At 38.1% G+C, this 23786-nt stretch overlaps 1 protein-coding gene across 1 annotated transcript in view; it reads right to left on the bottom strand.

Annotated features, from left to right (window-relative positions):
* Positions 1 to 23786, bottom strand: part of LOC111148257 (mutS homolog 3) — a 181346-nt gene that overhangs the window by 81418 nt on the left and 76142 nt on the right. Inside the window, 1 exon segment of the mRNA XM_022504714.1 lies at positions 12395 to 12527. Within this exon segment, the coding sequence (XP_022360422.1) occupies positions 12395 to 12527 (133 nt within the window).

Below are 23786 nucleotides of genomic sequence, written 5' to 3'. Positions count from 1 at the left end.
AGCAGCAGGGTATTAGTAGTTAAGTTTTGGGTGAGTCCAAAGTTATACATAGCTTTTCTACTGTACAAGGGTCAATGCCCCTAACTCCTGCACCGTTCAAGGGAGTTGAGGACAGCTGTACTTCCAATACCCTTTCTCAGGATGCTTCTAGAAAATGCACTCTATCAGAATGAAGTAATAAACCAAAAGGAAAACACACAATTCAGAAAGATTGAACCAAAGATTCAATTCAAGAGAAATAAATCAAAGAAAGTAGCTATACAACTAGTATAGAGGGCAATCAGTCCAGGTTCGACCAGGTAAAATGAAATAGAATAGCTGATGAAAATAAGTATCTTGAGTTAATGATAAGTACACATAATAAGTAGTATACAAGGGTGCCTGGGTGGCTTAGTGAGTTGAAGCCTCTGCCTTTGGCTCAGGTCATGATCCCAGGGTCCTGGGATCAGGCCCCATATCAGGCTCTCTGCTCGGCGGGGAGCCTGCTTCCCCCTCTCTCTCTCTGCCTGCTTCTCTGCCTACTTGTGATCTCTGTCAAATAAATAAATAAAATCTTAAAAAAAAAATAAGTAGTATACAAAGGGGTATAGTAGTAAAGTAGTATAGTAGTATACCTAGGTGGCTCAGTCAGTTAAGCATCTGCCTCCCCTCAGATCATGATCTTAGGGTCATGGGATCGAGTCCCACATCTGGCTCTCTGCTCAGTGGGTAGTCTACTTCTCCCTCCAGGCTCCCCCTTGCAAATAAATAAGTAAAATCTTTAAGAAAAAATAAAATAAAAAATAAATAGTATATATAAAATGAATTAATGCTAAGGATATATTTAGAAAGAATTAACTAAAAAGAATGAAGTAAATTATGCAAAAAAATAAGTTAGGTCCAACTGAATAAAAGTTGAATTTGAAGTGTATCATAAAGTATCTCTTTCCCAGAAAGGTCACTGTATGATGGGAAAGATACATATAGGAAGCTGGATTTTTGTATTGTGGAGCCCAGAAATTTTCTGGCCAACAGTCAATAGTTAATTATTAAATACACATTCTAACAGAAGTGAAGAAAGAAAAGTAAACATTTCAATACAATTTTTGAATAATAATGTCTTATAATAAGAAACCAAAAAGGGTTTGATTTTTCACCCTCAGATACAAAACTTAAGTCAGCAACAGAAGCAAAATGAAAACAAAGTACTTTGTAATCAAGTTTTAAGTGCCCAAGGCAAGTTGCTTTCTAGTTTCTTAAACAAAATAACTGAGTAGAACTGCCAGAAAGCTAAAGAGAAAGATAAAGTAGTAGCTCCTGGAGTCACTCATGTTCAACCCCATTTCCAGCAGCAAGCTTCTCTGTGGAAGAACTGTAGAACACATTCGTAAATGTGGAAACGGGTCATCATGGGACTGGAAGAACTCCAGCCTGGGTTCCATACTGAGAAGGTGGCTCTAGGCTTATACCAGTCTGGCCAAGAAATTATTCTCGCCTACAAAATTCTGGAAACAGTCTCCTCTAACATTTACTAAGTGCTATAATCCTTTAAATGTACTCAACCCATCTTAGCACTTATGTATCATTTTCTTACAAAATAGTTCTTGAGCAAAGTTAATATGGGTTTCTAAGACTAACACTGTTCTAAGACTTGGATTTGAAGTTTTACTATAAGATACTAATTTTATATATATAAATATGTATGTATGTATCCATGTATACACATATATTATTAAAATACTTTTACTAATAAAGAAATGTTTGTTTTGTTTCAGGGTTGGGCTTCTTGGTATCTTCTATTATTATCGACACGAGAATACCTATTTGTGACTATTCCGCGGCACTTTCCACACAGCCATATGGCCTAGGCTTACCACTTCCACAACATCCAAACAGTGTTCCTAACCATTTTATGAATTTTACATAATTGGCACAGTCCGTACCCAGGATATCACTCACCATTTGGTGCATACAGCAGAAGCTTATTTAGAGTAAATTAATGATAAAGAACAGACATGTGTTTGATGGTGTGTTCCAAGAGCCAACTAACTAATCTATAAAAATTTGGTTGAAAGCATTTAGACTTCCTCAAGTTGGTCTGTTACCAAGTCATTTCTAATCCTCACTTTTCAAATCAATCTTCAGGCACACTTGTATAAACATTAAAGCAGCAATAAGGAAAAACTTCTGAGTGAGTCATAAGTTCCTTCACTAAAGTACAATTTGAAACTCTAAAACAAAAGGCTTTCTTAGTTACTTTTAAAAATGAATTCGATTCTATACCATATAATTTTAATTGTATGTAAAATCGAAAAAAAGTAAAAAAAAAAAAAAAAAAAGACAAACCCATAGATGCAGAGAATAGATGTGTGGTTGCCAGAGATGGGCCAAGGAGGGCAAGTGGATGAAACAGTTGAAGATGATCAACAGGTACAAACTTCCAATTACAAAATAAATAAGTCCCGGAGATTTAATGTATAGCATGGTAACTACAGTTAATAAAACTGCACCATTGTCTGGATACTGCTAACAGAGGAGATCTTAAAAGTTCTCATCATAAGAAAAGGAAGGCTTTATAACTACATGTAGTGATGAATGTTAATTAGACCTACTGGGATTATTTCTCAGTATATACATATATCAAACCATTGACTATGTGGTATATCACAATAGAGACATACGTACATACAATGCTCTGTGTGAATTATATCTCAATTTAAAAAAATAATTAGATTCTGACTTTTACCAGTTTTTAAACTTTTGTAAATACACAACCCTATGGATTGAAAACATCAAAGCAAATTTTAAAGAAAGGAAGCGAAGCCCGATAGAAGTCATAGTGCCATGGAAAGATGCTTCTGTCGATGCCACGAGTACTTTGACTCAGCTCTTTTAGCAATTAATAATTTTCTCAGCTTTGTCCCTATTTTTTTCTTGAGAAAAACAAAAATCTTCAATAATTGTCAGTGAAACCTTTCAAGCAGTGAAGATGGCTTGGAGACCTATTCCTTGATGAAGGGTAATAAGCACTGATTGTAAGGCCCTGGACCAATGATACCCCTTAATGAATGGTTTGAAGTCCATTTTGTAACCTCAGAAGTGTCAACCATAAAACTTTCAAGTACATTAGTCCCCCCTTACCTATGGGGGATATGTCCAAAGACCCCTAATGGGTATCTGAAACCACAGATAGTACCTAACCCCACAGGTGCTGTTTTCATATACACATACACCTATGACAGAGTTTAACTGATAAACTAGGCACAGTAAGAGGTGCACAATAACTAATAATCAAGGAGAACAATTATAATGATATACTGTAATAAAAGTTATATGAATGTAGTCTCTCTTTCTCCCTGTCAAAATACATTATACTGTACTCACCCTTCATATGATGATGTGTGATGATGAAATGCCTAGTGATGAGATGAAGTGAGGCAAATGTCGCTGGCACTGTGACAGAGAGTTAGGCTATTACTGACCTTCTGACAGTATATCAGAAGATAACTAGCTGCTTCTAGATTGCTGCTGATGGCGGGTACCTGGGACCGCAGGTAACGGGGCAGTACAGTATCAGCACAAGCTCTGTTTCCGCCAGCAAAGCAACACCACAGGGGCACCAACTTGCAGTATGCAAGACTCCACTGACCCCGTAACAAACTCATGCATTCTTCCCGAGGGATTAGTGTTTCCCAGTTCTGGCTTATTCTTTGTTTTCAAATTTAGCTGAAGCATATGGAGCAGTTACATAAGTCCTCATGGGCACTGCAAGTATTCTCAGAAGCAGTACTTATCGTTCCAGTAAAACTTTGTGGGGGAAAGGACTAAAAAAGGTAAAGACTAATGAAAAATTGGTCACAACTAAAATGTGGGCACATAAAAATTGTTCTATAATAAAATTATGACATTGGCAAGGATTTACATTTGGGCAGAAAATAAAGATGGCTCATGTCAGAATAACCAGGAAAAAAATACAATGGTAGTCAAAACTACTGCATCAAAAATGGTCATGTCCAAAGTGTACCCACTAAAAATCCAGTCAAGGACCCTGGTATAAATACCAATTCTGTCCCTGACTAACAAGGTACTAACTCTCTTCTCAGCATCATCATTTTATCCACAGTAATGCAAGCTGTGGTAGCATTATATAGAGAGATACAGCCTTCCTTTAGAAGAAGGTGAGAAACACAGTATCTCCTCAATTTCATAAAGTTTTTTTACAAGGGACAAAGTGTCTAACGTATGTGAATGAGTCCCACAACAGGTAAAACACTATAGAAAGTTTATCAACAATATAAATATACTTAATTGATTATGGTTAATTCTAAGCATATTTTGAAGATAAATTATTTCTGTAAGTGTGAAAAAATCTCTTGGATTTTTTTCATTTAATTGGCACTAACTTATTTACTTTTAATTAAGTTTTTATTTTAATGCCAATATACTTAACAGAAAGTGTTACATTAGTTTCAGGTGTACAATATTGAGGTTTAACAATTCCATATATCACCCAGTGCTCATCACGACAAATACACTCCTGAATCCCAAGCACCTATTTCACCCTTCCCCCTACCCCCTTCCCCTCTGGTAACCATCAGTTTGTTCTGTATAGTTAGGAGTCTGTTTCTTGATCTGTGTCTCTCTTATTTTTTCCCTTTGCTTATTTGTTTTGTTTCTTAAATTCCACATGAGTGAAATCATATGGTATTTGTCTTCCTCACTTATTTCGCTTAGTATTATAATCTTTTGCTTCATCCATGTCATAGCAAATGATAAGATTTCATTATTTTTTATGGCTGAATTCCACTGTGTGTGTGTGTACATATGTATGTATATACATACACCACCTTTTCCTTATCCATTCATCAATCGATGGACACCTGGGCTGTTTCCATAATTTGGCTATTGTAAATAATGCTGTAACAGACCAGACAAAATGGTCTATGTATCCCTTTGAATTAGCATTCTTGTATTCTTTGGATACATACCCAGTAGTACAACTGCTGGATCATAGGGTGGTTTTAACTTTCTGAGGGATCCCCAAACTGTTTTTCACAATGGTTGTATTGCTTTGCATTTGCTTCAAAAGTGCAAGAGGGTTCCTTTTTCTCCACATCCTTGCTGACACCTATTGTTTCTCATATTATTGATTTTACCCATTCTCACAGGTGTGAGGTAATATTTACTGTAGTTTTGATTTGCATGTCCCTGATAAGTGATAATGAACATCTTTTCATGTGTCTGTTGGCCATCTGGATGTCTTCTTTGGAGAAATGTCTGTTGATGTCTTCTGCCCACTTTTTAATTGCATTATTTGGGTTTTAGGTGTTGAGCTATATAATTCTTTACATATTTTCAATACTAACCTTTTATCGGATATGTCGTTTATCTTCTATTCCAATGGTTGTCTTTTAGTTTTGTTGACTGTTTCCTTCACTGTGCAGAAGCTTTTTACTTTGATGTAGTCCCAATCATTTATTTTTGCTTTTATTTCCCTTGCCTCAGGAAACATTATCTAGAAAGACGTTGCTACAGCTGATGTCAAAAAAGTTATTGCCCGTGTACTCTTCTAGGATTTTTATGGCTTCAGGTCTCATATTTAGGTCTTTAATCCATTTTGAACTTATTTCTGTGTATGCTGTAAGAAAGTGGTCCAATTTCTTTCTTTCTTTTTTTTTTTAAGATTTTTGTATTTATTTCTAAGAGTGAGTGCAAGTGGGGGGAGGGGCAGAGGGAGAAGGACAGAATCTTAAGCAGACTCCCCACTGAGTGAAGAGCCTGACAACCGTGGCTTGATCTCAGGACCTATGAGTTCATGACCTGAGGCGAAACCAAGACTTGGACACTTATCCAACTGTGCCACCCAGGCACTCCAAGATTGTCTTTTTCCCATTGGATATTCTTTCCTGGTTTGTTGAAGGTTCAGTGACCATTTAACTGTGGGTTTGTTTTGGTATTTTCTCTTCTGTTCCATTGATCTATGCATCTATTTTTATGCCAGTACCATACTATTTTGATTCTACAGCTTTGTAATAAAACTTAAAATTCAGAATTATGATGCCTCCAGCTTTTCTTTTCTTTTTTTTTAAGATTGCTTTAGCTACTTCAGGTTTTCTGAGGTTCCACACAGATTTTAGGGTTATTTGTTCTAGTTCTGTGAATAAAAAGGTGTTGGTACTTTGATGGGATTCCATTAAATTTGTAGATTTCTCAGGGTAGTAAAGACATTTGAACAATATTTGTTCTTCCAAATACTGAAGCATACTCTTTCCATTTCTTGGTGTTGTCTTCAGTTACTGTCATCTGTGTTTTTGTTGTTGTTGTTGGAAGTTTTATTTTTTAATTTTAGTTTTTATTTGAGTTGACACACATTGTTACATTAGTTTCAGGTGTATAACATAGCAATTTGACAACTCTCTACATCATGCTCACTCACCATAAGGGAAGCAACCATCTGTCACGATATCATTACAATATTAGTTACTGTATTCCCTATGCAGTACATTTTATTCCCATGACTTATACATTCCATAACAGGAAGCATGCACCTCCCACTCCCTTTTATCCATTTTGTCCATCCCCCCACCTTCTTCCTTCTGGCAACCATAAGTTTGTTCTCTATTCACATGTCTGATTCTGCTTTTTTGTTTGTTCATTTGCTTTACTTTTCTCAGTCTAACTTATTTCACATAGTATAATACACTTTTTAAAATGTTTTTTTATTTTATTTTTTCAGTGTTCCAAGATTCATTGTTTATGCACCACACCCAGTGCTCCATGCAATATGTGCCCTCCTTAATACCCCCCACCCCACTCTCCCTCAAAACCCTCAGTTTGTTTCTCAGGGTGTACTATCTCTCATGGTTCGTCTCCCCCTCCAATTTCCCCCAATTCGCTTTTCCTTTCCTTCTCCTAATGTCCTCCATGTTACTCCTTATGCTCCACAAGTAAGTGAAATCATATGATAATTGACTCTCTCTGCTTGACTTATTTCACTCAACATAATCTCCTCCAGTCCCATTCCTGTTGATAAAAAAGTTGGGTATTCATCCTTTCTGATGGAGGCATAATATTCCATTGTATATATGGACCATATCTTCTTTATCCATTTGTCTGTTGAAGGGCATCTTGGCTCTTTCCACAGTTTGGTGACTGTGACCACTGCTGCTATGAACATTGGCATACAGATGGACCTTCTTTTCACTACACCTGTATCTTTGGGGTAAATACCCAGTAGTGCACTACCCTATGACCCTGCAATTGCATAATACACTTTGGGTCCACTGATGTCTTGCAAATGACAAGATCTCATACTTTTTTATTTTTATAGCTGAATAATACTGTATATCTACACCACACTTTCCTTATTAATTTGCTCATATTTGCTTTTTGTATTTCATGTCTAAGTGGAACCATATGGTATCTGTCTTTCTCTGATTTATTCCCCCGAGCATTATACCTTCTAGGTCTATTCATGTTGTCAAAAATGTCAAGATCTCTTTCTTTTCATGGCTCAGTAATACTCCATTTTGTAATATTCCAATATATCTCTCATTTTTTTTTTTTTTAAGCTTTCATTTAAACCCCAGCTTGTAAACATACAATGTACTACCAGCTTTGGGTATACAATTCAGTGACTCAATACCTATACACAATACCCAGTACTCATCACAAGTGTACTCCTTCATCTCCATCATCTATTTCACCCAATCCCCCCACCCACCTCCTCTTTCATAAACAACAGTTTGCTCTCTATAATTAAGAGTCTCCCTGGTGCACCTGCATGGCTCATTCACTTGAGTGTCTGCCTTCAACCCAGCTCATGAACTCAGGTTCTGGGATCAAGTCCCACATCAAGCTCTGTGCTCAGTGGAGAGTCTGCCTCTCCCCTCTCCCTTTGCCCCTGCAAATCACTTGTGCTCGCTCTCTCTCAAATAAATAAATATATTTAAAAAAAAAAAAAAAGTCTTTTGGGGTGCCTGGGTGGCTCAGTGGGTTAACGCCTCTGCCTTCGGCTCAGGTCATGATCCCAGAGTCCTGGGATCAAGCCCCGCCTCGGGCTCTCTGCTCGGCAGGGAGCCTGCTTCCTCCTCTCTCTCTGCCTGCCTCTCTGCCTACTTGTGATCTCTGTCTGTCATATAAATAAATAAAATCTTTAAAAAAAAAAAAAGTCTTTCATGGTTTGCTCACTCTTTTGTTTTCCCCTATGCTCATTTGTTTTGCTTCTTAAATTCTACACGAGTGAAATCATCTGGTATTTGTCTTTTCTGACTTTACTCATTTAGCATAATATTCTCTAAGGCACCATCAACATAACAAATGACAAGATTTTGTTCTTTTTTATGGCCGACTAATATTCCATTGTCACACACACACACACACACACACCCCTCCATTGTGTGTGTGTGTGTGTGTGTGTGTGTTTATGTATATATCACATTTTCTTTACCAATTCATCAGTCGATGGACATTTCTTCAGTGTTTCACAGTTTTCAGAGTATAGGTGTTTCACGTCTTTGGTTAGGTTTATTTCTTGGTATCATATTATTTATTTTTGGTGCAATTGTAAATGGGATTGTTTTCTTAATTTCTCTTTCTGCTGCCTCATTATTGGTATACACAAATGCAACAGATTTCTATACATTGATTTTCCATCATGGGACTTGACTCAATTTATCAGTTCTAGAAGTTTTTTGGTAGAGTCTTTTGGGTTTTCCCTATGGAGTATCATGTCATCTGCAAATAGTTGAAGTTTTACTTCTTCCTTACCATTTTGGATGCATTTTATTTCTTTCCCTTGTCTGACTGTTGTCGCTAGGATGTCCAGTACTATGGTGAATAAATGCGGTGAGAGTGGACATCCTTGTCTTATTCCTTATCTTATTCTTAGTTTTTCTCCATTAAGGATGATATTAGCTGCAAGTTTTTCATATATGCCCTTTATTATGTTGAGGTATGTTCCCGCTAAACCTACTTTGTTGAAGGTTTTTATCATGAAAGGATGTCGCACTTTGTCAAACGCCTTTTCTGCACCTACTGAAATGATCACAATTCTTATCCTTTCTCTTATTGATAATGATGTATCATATTGATTTAGGAATACTGAACCGCTCTTGCAGCCCAGAAATAAATCCCACTTGATCGTGATGATTTTTTTTTTTTTAATGTAGGGTTGAATTTAGTTTGCTAGTATTTTGTTGGGATTTTTTGTATCTATGTTCATCAGGAATATTGGCCTATAGATCTCTTTTCAGCAGTGTCTTTATCCATCCTGTTTTGGTATGAGGATAATGCTGGCCTCACACAACAAAATTCGAAGGTTTTCCTTACTCTTCTATTTTTTTGGAATAGTTTGAGAATATTAGGTATAAACTGTTCTTTAAATGTTTAGTAGAATTCATCTGTGAAGCCATCTGGTCCAGGGCTTTTGTTAGTTAGATTTTTGATTACCAAATCAATTTCTTTGCTGGTTATTGGTCTGTTCAAGTTTTCTATTTCTTCTTGTTTTGGTAGTTTATATGTTTGTATGTTTCTAGGAATTTATCCATTTGGTAGTTTATATGTTTCTAGGAATTTATCCATTTCTTCCAGGTTGTCCAATTTGTTGACATATAGTTTCTAACATTCTGATTGTTGGTATTTCTGTGGTTTTGGTTATTTCTCCTCTCATTTGTGATTTTATTTGAGTACTTTCTTTTTTTCTTGTTAAGTCTGGCTACGGGTTTATCTATCTTATTATTTATTTTCAAAGAACCAGCTTCTGTTTTCATTTATCTATTCTACTGGTTTTTGTTTCCATATCACTTATTGCTCTGATCTTTATTATTTCCTTCCTTCTCCTGATTTGCTGTTTGCTGTTCTTTTTCTAGAACCTTTAGGTATAAGGTTAGTTTGTTTATTTGAGATTTGTCTTGCTTCTTGAGGTAGGCGCCTGTACTGCTATAAACTTCCCTCTTATGACTGCCTTTGATGTGTCCCAAAAGTTTTGGACCATCATGTTTTGTGTGGGTTTTTTTTTTGTTGTTTTTTTTAGAGATTTTATTTATTTATTTGACAGAGAGAGACACAGCAAGAGAGGAAACACAAGCAGAGGGAGTCGGAGAGGAAGAAGCAGGCTTTCTGCTGAGCAAGGAGCCTGATGCGGGGTTCGATCCCAGGCCCCTGGGGTCATGACCTGAGCTGAAGGCAGATGTTTAACTGACTGAGCCACCCAAGCAGCCCTGGACCATCAGGTTTTCATTTGTATTTGTTTCCATGTAGTTTTGTCTTTCTCCTTTGATTTCCTGGTTGAACCACCATTCCTCATTTAGTACCATGTTGTTTAACCTGCATGTATTTGGGGTCTTTACAGATTTTTTCTTGTGGTTGACTCCCAGTTTCATAGCATTGTGGTCAGAAAAGATGCCTGGTATGACTTCGATCTTCTCAAATTTGCTGAGGTTTGTTTTGTGGGCTAATACGTGATCTACTCTGGAGAATGTTCTGTGTGCACTTGAAAAGAATGTGTATTCTGTTGGTTAAGAATGAAATGTTCTGAATTTATCTGTTAAGTACATCTGGTGCAATGTGCCATTCAAAACCACTGTTTCCTTGATTTTCTGTTTAGATGATCTGTGCATTGATCTATTGTTGTATTATCAATTAGTTCTTCTATATTGGTTATTAACTGTTTATGTATTTGGGCACTATGTTGGGTACATACATATTTACAATTGTCACATCTTCTTGTGGGATTGTCCCCTTTATTATTATTTAGTGCCCTTCTTTGTCTCTTGCTACAGTGTTTGTTTTAAAGTCCAGTTTGTCCAATATAAGTACTGCTACCTTGGCTTTCTTCGGACATCCATTTACATGGTAGATGTTTCTCTATCCCCTCATTTTTAATCTGCTGGTGTCCTGAGGTATAAAATGAGTCTCTTGCAGGGAGCGTATAGATGGGTCTTGTTTTTTTTTTATTCATTCTGTCACCCGATGTCTTTTGATTATTTAGTCCATTTATATTCGAAATAATTACTGACAGATATGTATTTATTGCCATTTTATTACTTGTTTTGTGGTTGTTTCTGAAGACTTTCTCTGATCCTTTCTTCTCTTTCTCTCTTTCATGTTCTATTGATTTTCTTTGGTGATACATTTAGATTTCTTTGTCTTTATTCTTTACAAGTCTACCAGTGATTTTTGATATATAGTTACCATTGGGTTTGTATATAACCTCTTCTGCACGTAGCAGTCTCTATTAAGTTGATGGTTGTTTAAGTTTGAACCCATTCTTTTCTCCTTTTCTCCCCATGTTTTAGGTATGTGTTATTATAATTTATATCCTTTTTGTGTGAGTTCCTTGACTGATTTTTTACAGAAATATTCATTTTTACTGCTTTTGGATTTCCTACCTTTATACTTCATCTTCGGTCTCTTCTTTACACTCAACTTTCCCTTTAATATTTCTTACAATGCTGGGTTAGTGGCCATGAACTCCTTTTACTTTTTGTTCATCTGGGAAACTATCTCTCCTATTCTGAATGATAGCCTTGCTGGACAAAGTATTCTTGGCTGAGGATTTTTCCCATTATGCACTTTGAGTATATTGTGCCACTCCTTTCTGATTTGAAAGATCCTTGCAGAAAAAAATCTCCTGCTAGCCTCATGGGAAAATCCTCTCTTGTTATTATTATGACAAACTGCAAAGCTTAAGAGATAAAAATCAAAATAATGCTTTTTACTTAGCTTCCATACCCAAACTCATTTGCATATTGATAACCACCACAGATATATAAGCAGATATTTCCTTTAGATAACTCAAATAAGAAGTTGTCTTGGGGTCAAAAGAAAGAAGGCATCTCTTTTTAAAAATGGCTAGTTTAGGGGTGCCTCAGTGGCACAGTTGATTAAGTGATGGATTCTTGGTTTCAGCTCAGGTTGTGACCTTAGGATCATGGGATCAAGTCCCACTTCCGGCTCTGTGTTTAGCACAGAGTCTGCTTTGGATTCTCTCTCCCCTCCCCTCTCCCCCCACACCCCCGGGGGGGGGGGCGCATGTGCAGGCCCACACACTCTCTCTCTCTCAAATAATTAATCTTTCTTTAAAAAATGGCCAGTCTAAGAAATTTCCTATTTTGATGATGGTCCACATTTTGAGGATGAAATATGAGAATATCCTGCATTATAATAGAAGGACCTCTATGTGTTGCTGTAGTTAACAGAAATGCGCAAATTATACTTTTTACGATGCAAAAATTGAAATAACTTTAATTTGTGCCATTAAATGTTCTAAGAATTCTCTCAGGTTATTCACAAGATTTCAGATTTCACAAAATAATAACAAGATAAATCTCTGAGATGTTTTCCTTTACCATCTGGTGTCCTCATGTTGAAGAACATTATCAGTTTTACTATATCTGATTTCTATCACACTTACTTTTTTGTGATAAATGCTACAGAGTCCTCTCTCTATATCAGGCAGTTTACGCAGATGATTTTCTATCTGACCAAACGCACTGGATTCTGAATGGAGCACTTCAGATACAGCATCTAGTCGAGCATTTATCTCCCTGTGAGAACAGAGTAGTAACAATTATAAGATATGTTAGTAACTCGGAACATAGATATTTTCCACTTTTATGCCCAGCACCGTGACAATAGCTACTTAGAAAAACATTAAGGGACTCCTCCTCCATGCCTCTGGCCCTTCCCAATCCCTATCATTTGAATCAAAGAGCAGGTACCATACAAGGGAAGTCATTAGCTAGGTGCAGCAGAAACTGCCTCATTAGCTTTTCCGTTCCCCCTGGGCAAACACACAGACAACATTTCCCAGTTTCCCTCTGCAATTAGGCAAGGCCCTGTACCCAAGTTGTAGACAATAAAATGTAAGCAGGAACAATTAAGCCACTTCTGGCTCGGGCCCATAAAATCATCCTGTGTGATCTTTCACATTGCTCTTTCCTCACTGAATGTTGGGCCCAGAACAATCTTGGAAGCCACATGGAAGCCTGTCTTAGCCTGGATCTGTTAGTGGAGCAGAAAACCCATTACTCCCATATTTGCTACCAGCTGGACTTTATATTAGCAAGAAATAAACTTTTGTTGTACTTAAATCACTGAGACTGAGGATTTATTTGCTACAACTGCTTGTTTGACCTTGGCTAATAGAATAGGTCCACAATGGGCAACTGAGTTTTCTAGTCTGACTGAAATGACTAATCATATCAGTCAAAAACCAATTCATTCAGTCAGCCAACCACTTTGATAGAAGATTTGGTGGTGGTGGCTGAACTGATCACCTGTTTGACTGAAGTGGGATGAGGCATACCGAGCCTGAGCTAAGACTGGGAGCAGTAACAGAGAGTACAGAAGATAAGACATCAGGAGACAAGGGCAGACCAGAGTTGCAGCGTGGACCACCTGGGAGAAAATGGTGAGGCTGTCAACTTAAAATGGAAACCTGATTGGCTAAATGTGCCCTAAATGGGATGTGGCCCATCTAGCACCTATAAATGCCAAAGGTAAGTATGATAGCCATAATGTATTAAAGACTGAGTTAAGTAAACATACCTAGTAGATAATGAGCACTCAGTAAAAATTTTTTTAAATGAACGAATGAGCAAGCAAGCAAAAAATCAAAGAATGAACTGACACTTCGGGCCAAAGGGAAACATGACCTTCTGAATACACGTTTGTCTAACTAAGTTCTGTTGGTACCATACCACTGATGTGAAGGGCAAGCCTCAGAATCCTGCCTAGATGACTGTTAAATTGAGAACTTCCCAATTAATTGAGTGCTTTTCTCTTTATTATCCTTCCAACTACTCTGTGAGGTTATGCCTGTTTACAACATGCATACTAACTTGGTTTCATTTCTAACCCATTTTTCTCTGGCTCATACTCTACTATGTAGAACAGGTATCTGGTTCAGCATGACACAGTAGAACACATCCGAGCTCTGTAGACAGACACACTGGTTCCTCCATTCTCAGTGGGGTGGCCTCTTAAATCAATCCATTTCTTTCCATCTCTACTATTGTTACACTAGTTTAAGTAAAAATTGTTTCTCACACAGACTACAAAGAGAGCTTCCCAAGTTTTCCTCCATCCACTTCTGTTCATGTTTCCAATCCAGTCTCCACACAGTAGCCTGAGTGGTTTTCCAACCATACCTCTGCTTTCACCTCTTCAATGACTTGCCAATAATCTTAGATGCAAATCCAGATTCCTTCATTAACCCAGAAGGGAGTTGTCCCTGCTTACCTCTCAAGTCTCAATGCTGCCACTCTCTTCCTCTCACTGTAACTTTCAGTTAAACTGAACCTGTTGCATGTTTTGGTCACTCCAAGTTCTCTGACATCAGAGCCTCCTCATTTGCTGCTTACTCTGCCTTGAAGACTCTCGTCCTCTTTTCTACTACCTACCAGCTCCACTTTGTTTGGCAAACTCCTACCTACTCTTCTTCTGGAAGGGCTTTTTGGACTCACCAGACCAGATTTAATCCTCGATCATCCTTTTCCACACAACCCTCTACTGTCTTTCCATAGTGGAAATCGTAATTATATTTACTTCTCTATCTTTTCTGCTGGACTGTAAGCTCAATGAGAACAGGGATCATTTCTTTATTCCCACAGTTCTGGGATGACAATATGTGTTCAATAAGTAGTTCTTGAATTCAATTCAGCTCAATTCCAAAGACTACATATAAAGTAAATCAAGATGAGGTGAAAAAAATAAAAAATTAAATTTTCTTCGCATAGGATTGTTGTGATAAAATAAATCAATGTTTTACCCTAACGTTTACCCAAAATGCTATACAAATATAAAGTTTTATTTTAATAACTCACTCCTGCATAAATGAAAGATAACACCAATTGGAACAGACTAGGTTGATGCTACAGATGGTATGAGGACAGATAAAATAATACCATCTGTGAACGTATAAGACAGCCTACAAAGATAGCTGCTCTCTCAAAAATTATAAAGGTTGTTGGAGATACGGAAAGATAAAAGCAAAAGAGGTTAATAAAAGCCCAAGTCATATTTATGAAATCTTCCAGAAGATTTTTTTAAAAATAGACATAAAACTATAAATTTCTTAGAAAGAGATGAAAAAGGTTGTGCTAAGTTGGTCTGCAATCTGGAAAAGTACAAAGGTACTGGCTTTTTATTTTAGCCTAATGACAGCACAGGCAAAAGCATATTTACTATGAATCATTTTGGTTTTAACCCGGCCTTCACTGGTTAGGGAGGTAATCGCTCAGAAGTTAAAAATCTGGGCAGCTGACCTCAGTTCAAATCCAGCCTCTACCATTTACCAGTTATTTAGTCTTGCCCTAGTTTCTCCATCTATAAAATGGGAATAATAATAATGGTCTCTAACTCAGAGCTGTACACGAATGCAATGAAATAATGCATGGTAAACAGTACAGTACCTGGTACACAGTAACTACTTAGTCCAGATTAGCTGTTAACAGTGATCTTTATTTGCTTATACAATTTGTTTGGTAGATACCACAAAGAACAGCAGGAGATGGATTAGAAGGCTGCACTGAGAATGACAGAACGCATTACTAGTGTTTAAAACAGGCAGGAAGAGATTGAAAGGGTGTGCAGCACTGATTACTACAAATTTCTCACCACTGGGGGAGCTACAGTTCTACTTTTATCTCCTATCTGCAGATCAGAATGCAAATTACTAAAATGACTTCTAATCAAGTTTTTTTTTTTAAGTTTGCATATCTTGGAACTGTTCTTATACTTGGCAGGAGTAACAAGACTTGCCAAATAACTCTAATAAAACAGTATGTCAGATTACCAAAATAGAGAAAAAATGTTTTGGTGCAATCAATGAGAGATTCAGTGATCATGACAGTAAACAAAACAAGAGTAGCACTGTCCAAAAACAAAAAAGCAGCACTGTCAACTAGATGATGATAAAAGAATTTGTGTCAAGATGCCCTATAGTATTCTATAGTTGATTTTATAGCATGACACATTCCAAACAAATGAAAGCAAGATACTTGAGTCATTTCATTCTATATGACAAAAAACAATGGACTTGAGGTCCTTTGATGACAAAGATTCTTCTTTACCACCAAAGACTCAAGGACTAAAAGTGGGTGTCATTGGAGTCCTTCACATTTGAAGAATTGGGTGATGACGCCAGTATCTGTTGTGTGTGGCTGTCACTCAGGAACACAGTACGTAATCTACAGCTGTTGCATTGTAAGGACATGTGATGAAGTCTGAACTTCATGGGTGCTATTTGTGGAGATGCCTCTACAATCCTAACATAAGGTTACCTGGTGGGGCAGGGGGCAGGAGCCGATAAAATACAAACTACTGAGGGGAGGTGGTGTTTTGTTGTGTTTGTTCTGACTTCTCACTGAAAAGTTTGCTCTAAAGACAGGCGATATAAAATGAGTAAATTTAAGTTCAGACATTACCATGCTGGCCATGCAATATAGCTCAACTACCTACCTACACAGAACTCTAATAGAAACATGAGAGTGCCTGTGACTACTTGGATCTCCCTAGCGTCACACACATCATTCACTCATTCATCTGTCTCATATGAGAATACTGTGTCATTCATCTAACGATTAATAACAATTACCAAGTGCTTACAAAAGTACCAACTGTAGAAGTAGCATAGGAAAATGAATGGGGAGATGGAGGCTGAGAGAGTGTGACGGCAGGAGCTAGGCAGCCAAGCCAGCGAACGGTCATGAGAGGGATGTGGACCACACAGGAGCTGGGACTTTCTCCTGAGAATGGGACCCAATGGATTACATTTAAAAGGACAGAGGACAGTGGAAGGAAGACTCCAGCGGAGGGAATGTTGACACTCTGAACTTGGGTAAAGGATAGAGGGATGAAAAAGCACAGAGTCTGAAGAGATATTAAGGAGATCAAGTTAACAAGAGTTGTGACAGATTAGATAAGGCAAGGAAGGAGGGGGAAGAAGGAATAGCTTGAGTAAGGAGATGCGCTATGAGTCATCCACAAATATCGTTATTTTATTTATTTATAAAATACATCCTAAGGAGCTATTCTGAATATGTACCTTGTTGCTAATTATACATCACCCAACAAGCTTTTGAGGATTTTTATTACTCCTATTCTAGTGACACATCATTTTAGGAACAGACAACAATTCACCCTTTTTGGAATATTAAACAGAACAAATTTTCTGGCAGCTACCCTCCATTACCAGTTTAGAACATCAACTTGAGTCTTTGAAAAGAACGTAATATGATTTTTGCTTTTGGTAATGGTGAGAACCAGTACTTTCAGATTATCATTCTAATGAGATTAATTCTAATTTTAATTTCAGGTTATTATTGTAATAATAATATCATTCTAATGAGGACAATTTAAAAGCCAAATGAAATAGAAAAACATGTTCTTAAAAGTATCAAAGAACTAACAAAATGGTGAGGAATGAATACACCAAAATCTAAAAGACAACAAGAACCTAGAGGAGAAATCCAGCCGTCAAAGCCACTTCTATACCAAAGAGACCTGCTGAACAATGAGTAAAGATGAACTTGCAGCATGGGTTAGCCTCATTTGGATGACCTAAAACACACCAAACGCTGAACTTGAATTAAAATGGGCCCAGCATGGTTGTGCCACCCAAGAACGTGGCAGAACCAAACTAACAGAGAAGGCAACTTCATCCTGGCCCTCACATTATTCTTAAAATAAATCTCCAAAGCATATAATCAGTACGCAAAGATAATCAAGCATAAAAAGCAACTAGATGAGTAAGAATCAACAGAAACAAGAGACAACAGGAACAGACATACAAACTATGACGCTTTGGGCAGGGAAAGGAGTGGTTAAATGAAAAATAAAAACGAAAAACAACTCAATAAATCCAAAAGAAATCACTGAAAGAAAGCAAACGAAGCAGAGAACAGGTGGGGAAATTAGAAACCAAATCAGTTATGTAATTTTTAGGGCATTACAGGGGATCTTCCTTTGCTCTCTGTAATTTTTTTTTATATCTGACTGTAGTGGCTGGCATACAGTTTCCGTGTGATTTAGTGAAGTGTGGATTTCTCATTTGTTCTCGAGCTTTGGATCCACTGTGCTTCCTAAACCTAAGGATTCATATCATTCATGAAATATGAGAAATTCTCCTCCTAATAAAGGACTGTCAAAGAGCAATCTCTTTGAATACTATCTCTCTCCCTACTCTAATTTTCTTGTGGAAATCTGATGAGGATTATGCTAAACCACCTAATTCGTTTTTGTCTTTCAATTTCTTATATTCTTTATTGTACTGTCTCTCTGCGCTATACTCCAGTAATTTCCTCAGATATTACCCTGTATTACAGTTATTGCACCTATTCCTGTGTAACCTACCCACTATTTCTAAAAGTTCTATGTGGTTCTTTTTAAAAAACAACCTACTCTCCTTTGATGGCATTTTTGTTTTGTGCTCATATTTTTAATCTTTTTTGTATTTCTTTTAACTTTAACTTCCTCTAACTTTTGATAACTATCCTCATAATCTCATTATCTGAAGGTCTTGCGATTCTAATTCCGCTGTTTATAATTTCCGCTTATATTCATAGTTCCTTGTTTCCCTGTCTTTCGCAATTGTGGTCTGTGAGCTTATGGTAGAGCTCTCTCTTTGGGATTCCTAGGAGGCATGGGCTGAGGGTGTATCCCTTCAGGGAGGGTCTGCATTTGCTTCTGCTAGGAACCCTGAGGCATGGGACCACTTAAAACAACTTTCACAAGTCGGAAATTGTCAGACCACACAGATAGTACAAATTGGAATAGCAAACCTGAGTAAGAGTGAGACTGGGGTTGAGAATTCTTGGCAAATTTCCCCTCTGTAAAGACTATACGCCAAGACAAACGTATTTCCTTCTCCCCTCTCTTTAGTGAAATTATGATCCTGAGGGTCTCACATTACTACAGGCTCCCTAACTTAGACACAAAGCCCTTACTCCAGTTTCCCACAAGGCTTTTTAAAACCCAATCTTTTTGACTACTGAGGCAGAGGCCTAGGGGGGCAATGGCAGCAGCAAAATCAACTCCCATTACTAGAGGGTATTATGCTGAAAGAAATAAGTAAAAAATCAGAGAAAGACAATTATCATATGATCTCCCTGATATGAGGAATTTGAGAGGCAGAGTCGGGGGCTTGGGGGTAGGGAAGGAAAAAGTGAAACAAGATGGGATGGGGAGTGAGACAAACCTTAAGAGACTCTTAATCTCACAAAACAAACTGAGGGTTGCTGGGGGGGAAGGGGGTAGGGAGAGGGTGGTTGGGTTGTGGACACTGGGGAGGGTATGTGCTATGGTGAGTGCTGTGAAGTGTGTAAGACTGATGATTCACAGATCTGTACCCCTGAAGCAAATAATACATTATATGTTTAAAAAAAAAATCAATTCCCATTTCCAGCTTCTTCTTTAATTTGTTCCCTCAGTTTTTCCCCTTATCACTATTATTATTTATTAAGATTGGCTATGTCCGAAAATGATGTTTTATGCTTTATACAGCATATCTAGTTATTTCAGAGAGGGAAGTATTTTTAATGACATTACAGCCACAGGAAATGAAGTCCTCCCACAGCATTTTGAGGCGATGTATTCTGAAAATCCCCACCGGTCAGGGCGCAAAGAGAGAAAAACAAAACTGGAAGAGCCAAGAAGGAAAAGATCTCCAACTCTCCCTCCTCACTCTCTCCTGTATATCTTCTCCTCAGCACAAAGGAAAGCTGCCCTTTCCTGCTGGTCACGCGAACCAGGTTAGACGTCCCTGGAGGCCTGCTTACTACAGAACAAAGCAGAGGCCAGCGGCAGACTCCTGGATCTAAGCCAAGAGACACCGGCTCCTCCACAGGCACTAAGTCAGGGCAGATGCTTGGGTAAGGGATGCTTGGGGTCACTTTTTTCTTGGCAGCATCAGTTTCTGCTCATACATTCACGCGGCGAGAGGCAGGGGCAACACCAACCAATCTTGGTTCTCCGCTACACACCACCTACCGCTCTTCATTCCTATCTGTGAGCAGGACTGTGTCTCACTGGGCTGAGGAAAACCACAGTCACCAAAGGTGAACACTGTGTTGGCAGGTTCATGGCACATGGCAAACCACAAAGAATAAAGAGGGCCTCCTGATGTAGTTCAGGGCAACAAGTTCTGGAGAGTTTAAAATGGCATTTAGTTCTGTTAATACAAATTAAATGGCACAGGGAAGAAATATATAACATTTTATTACTCTGTCATTTAGGCCAGAGTTATGAATTAGAAATAAATCATTAATACTCCAAACATATGAGTTTACCAAAATAAAAGTCATTTAATTATTCAAGAGAATGAACTATCCCTAGAATGTACTTAGTGCTTTAGAAAATTACACAAAAATGTAATCAATAGTCAGGGATCTATTTCCTAACACCAACAATTTTCAGTTTTCCTAATTTCAATGATTTATGTGATTTAAATACCAAGAATAACCTTAGCATGCTTAATTCTACTTTAATATGCTTAATACTATTTAAAGTTTTCTAAAAATTAATTTGAATTTAAAAAGTATTCTTCATTTGCTCTAATTGTGCTACTGAGCTATACAGCATGTAACGGGTAAGAATTTTATCTTAGGTACGAAAGCTTTCCCTATCTGCATCTCCTGCTCACTAGATTATACCTGGACCAAATTAGATTAGAAACTCCTTGAGAGTAGGAACGCCTTGTCACTGAGATAGTAATACAAAATTTAATGTAACTATCTTACACTATTAAGGGAAACAAGCAAAGAGTATTGTGTATATTATGCCCCGTCTATGTAAAAAGGAATGGAGGACTATATATTCCTATTTATTGTTTATTTTTTAAACACTGAAAGTTTTGGGGCGCCTGGTTGGCTCAGTCATTAAGCAGCTGCCTTCGGCTCAGGTCACGATCCCAGGTTCTGGGATTGAGGCCTGCATAGGGCTCTCTGCCCAATAGGAAGCGTGCTTCTCCCTCTCCCAATTCCCCTGCTTGTGTTCCTCCTCTTGCTGTGTCTCTCTCTGCCTAATAAATAGATAAAATCTTAAAAAGTAAAAATAAAAAAGCAAAACAGAAAGTCTCTGGAAAGATATACAAGAAAATAATAACCATGATTATCTAATAGGAACTAACCAGATGTGGGTCAGGGATGAGAGACAAACATTTCAATATATATCTTTTTGCTTTTTTTAAGATTTTTTTATTTATTTGAGAGTGAGGGAGAGAACACGAGCTGGGGGATGGGCAGAGGGAGAGGGAGAAGCAGATTCCCCACTCAGCAGGGATCCCCGAAGCAAGGCTCGGTCCTAGGATGCTGGGATCATGAACCCAGGACACCAGACACCGGGATCACAATCCCAGGACACTGGGATCATGACCTAAGCCAAAGCCAGATGCTTACCAGCTGAGCTACCCAGGCACCTCTTTTTTTCCATTTTTAAGCTCTGCAACTATGTAAAGGTGTTGCCTATTCAGAAATTTAAATACGTTCATCATTTAACTGTGTAAAAAAACAGAAAAAAGAAAAAGTACAACAAAGTTGAAACAACAATACAAAGTTAAAGGAAAAATAGCCCATCTCTGGCAATAGACTGCTAGGTATTCATTACATATGGCTTCTTCCTCCTTGACAAACATTTGTCAACCTCCCCTGCAGTTAAGTGAGACCATCAGAATGAGTTCTAGTCAAGGACATGTAAGCAAAAATAATATTTGCCACTACAAGACCTGGTAAGCCAAAAATATGTCCTCCATGCTCTGTCCCTTTCCTCTGGCTGGATGTCAATGCCCAGGCTGACCTCAGAAATCACATGTTTAAGACTGAATAGCCTGTGGAGTTCCTAAATGCCTTTGTGAGGAGTTCCAGCTCACCCTCAATATGGCAAGACCTTGGACTGTTCATGCAAAGAAGATAAAGAAGAAATCCATTTCCACTGTTAGAGCTATAAAACTGCGTGGTGTTGTTGTTTGTTTGTTTGTTTGTTTGTTTGTTTTTGCTGTTGAGAAGACAGTTTCTCTAACCAATGCATGACCTTTATTGTTAACATGTTCTGAGTCAGTCAGAACATGAGGCTGGGCTTCCTAAGGTCCCAGGACGGAGTCAGGCTTAGAGCATTAAGTAAATGAGAAAGGTTGTGATCCAAGCCCAACCAGACAAAATGACAGAGCTCATTTGCTAACGGATGCATCATTCTGAGAGGGGATTGACAAAGACACTACCTATTCACCAGTGTTCCTTGCAAATTCTCCTCACAATTCTGACTGCAGCTACAGGTGAAATATATAACACAAGTATGGACTAGACTCAGGAGACCTGACCAGACAGAGGCAGGACACCTGACAGTGGCCCCCAGCCTCCACCCAGTCAACACAGAAAGCCTCCAGCTGGGTCACCTTACCCCTGTCTTTATTTTAACTGCTGTTAGCATATCCTAATGTAAGACTAGATAACGATTTATTTTTCTACTCCCCTATTAATAACTAGGTTGCTTCCAGTTTTTGATGACAAATTATAACCAATTATAAAGACCACAGCTATTTTCCTGAACCACATAAGTGATGCTAGGAACCAGAGCAACTCTTTCTATACACTGTCTCATTTGGTCCTCACAACCCTGTGAACTAGGTATTAGAGCTCCCACTTTCCAGGTAAAGAAATAGAGGGTGTAGCAAAATTCATAACTTGTACAAAGTGACACCACTGGATGAGGGAAGCAGAACTAGAGGTCAATGGGGCACTTAGGTGGCTCAGATGGTTAAGCGGCTGCCTTTGGCTCAGGTCATGACCCTGGGGTCCTGGGATCGAGCCCCACATCGGGTTCCCTGCTCAGTGGAGAGCCTGCTTCTCCCTCTCCCTCTGCCTGCTGCTCTGCCTACTTGTGCTCTCTCTCTCTGTGTCAAAACAAAACAAAACAACAAAAACTAGAGGTCAAGTCCTAATAACTCTCCAAGTATGCTTCTAGATGGGCCCTATGTGCTAGCTGGATTATCTTGGATAAATAACTTGGTCTCAGTATTCCACACCTATAAAATGAAATAATAACTATCTCCGAGGATAGTTGGAAGAATTAATAGACATATCACAGACTCAAAAAATGCAACACGGACATCAGTTTTCTGTGCTGCCATTTTCTGTCCACTCCCACACACAGCCCACTTAGAGAATAACACCTCTTACCTCGAAGCCCTCAGCCCTCTCCCTTCCCACCACGGCTACTTTTCTCTCCTCGACCTTTAGATCTGGACCTTTGCTCCTTTCTACCTAAAGATTTTCCTTACTCTTTTTTTCCCACATACAAATGTCTCTTTCTGATCCCTAAAATGAGCCTAACATTTTGTATAAATACCTTCACCTGGACAGATACAGACCAGAGTGCTTTTCAAAAATAAGACCGATGGATGATTTTTCAGAGTACTGTACTTCAGGCACTAAATTACAGAATGTTTGCAACTTACAAAATTCAGGGTTCTTTACAACATCACTTCAGATGTTGAATAAATGTGTAATACATTTAAATGATAATCAAAATACTTGTTTCCATCCAAGAGATGAATATATTCAATCTGTTTGCGCCAAAAAGGAGGAAAGATGAAATTATTGAGCATACCTGATATGGGTTGAATTGTATGAACAAAAAATACATGGTGAAGTCCTAAACCCCTGTGTCTAAGAATCCAGACCTTAGTTGGAATCAGGGTAATTGTAGATGTAATTAGTTAAGACAAGGTCATACTGGAATATGGGAGGCCCCCAATCCAATACGATTACAACCTTACTGAAAGACTGTCATGTGAACAGATATGCACACAG

Source organism: Enhydra lutris, unplaced genomic scaffold, assembly GCF_002288905.1.
Source record: "Enhydra lutris kenyoni isolate GAN:26980312 unplaced genomic scaffold, ASM228890v2 scaffoldscaffold19, whole genome shotgun sequence".
NCBI lineage: Eukaryota > Metazoa > Chordata > Mammalia > Carnivora > Mustelidae > Enhydra > Enhydra lutris.
Note: the sequence above shows the minus strand (reverse complement) of the source record. Positions and strands in the feature narration are given on the sequence as shown.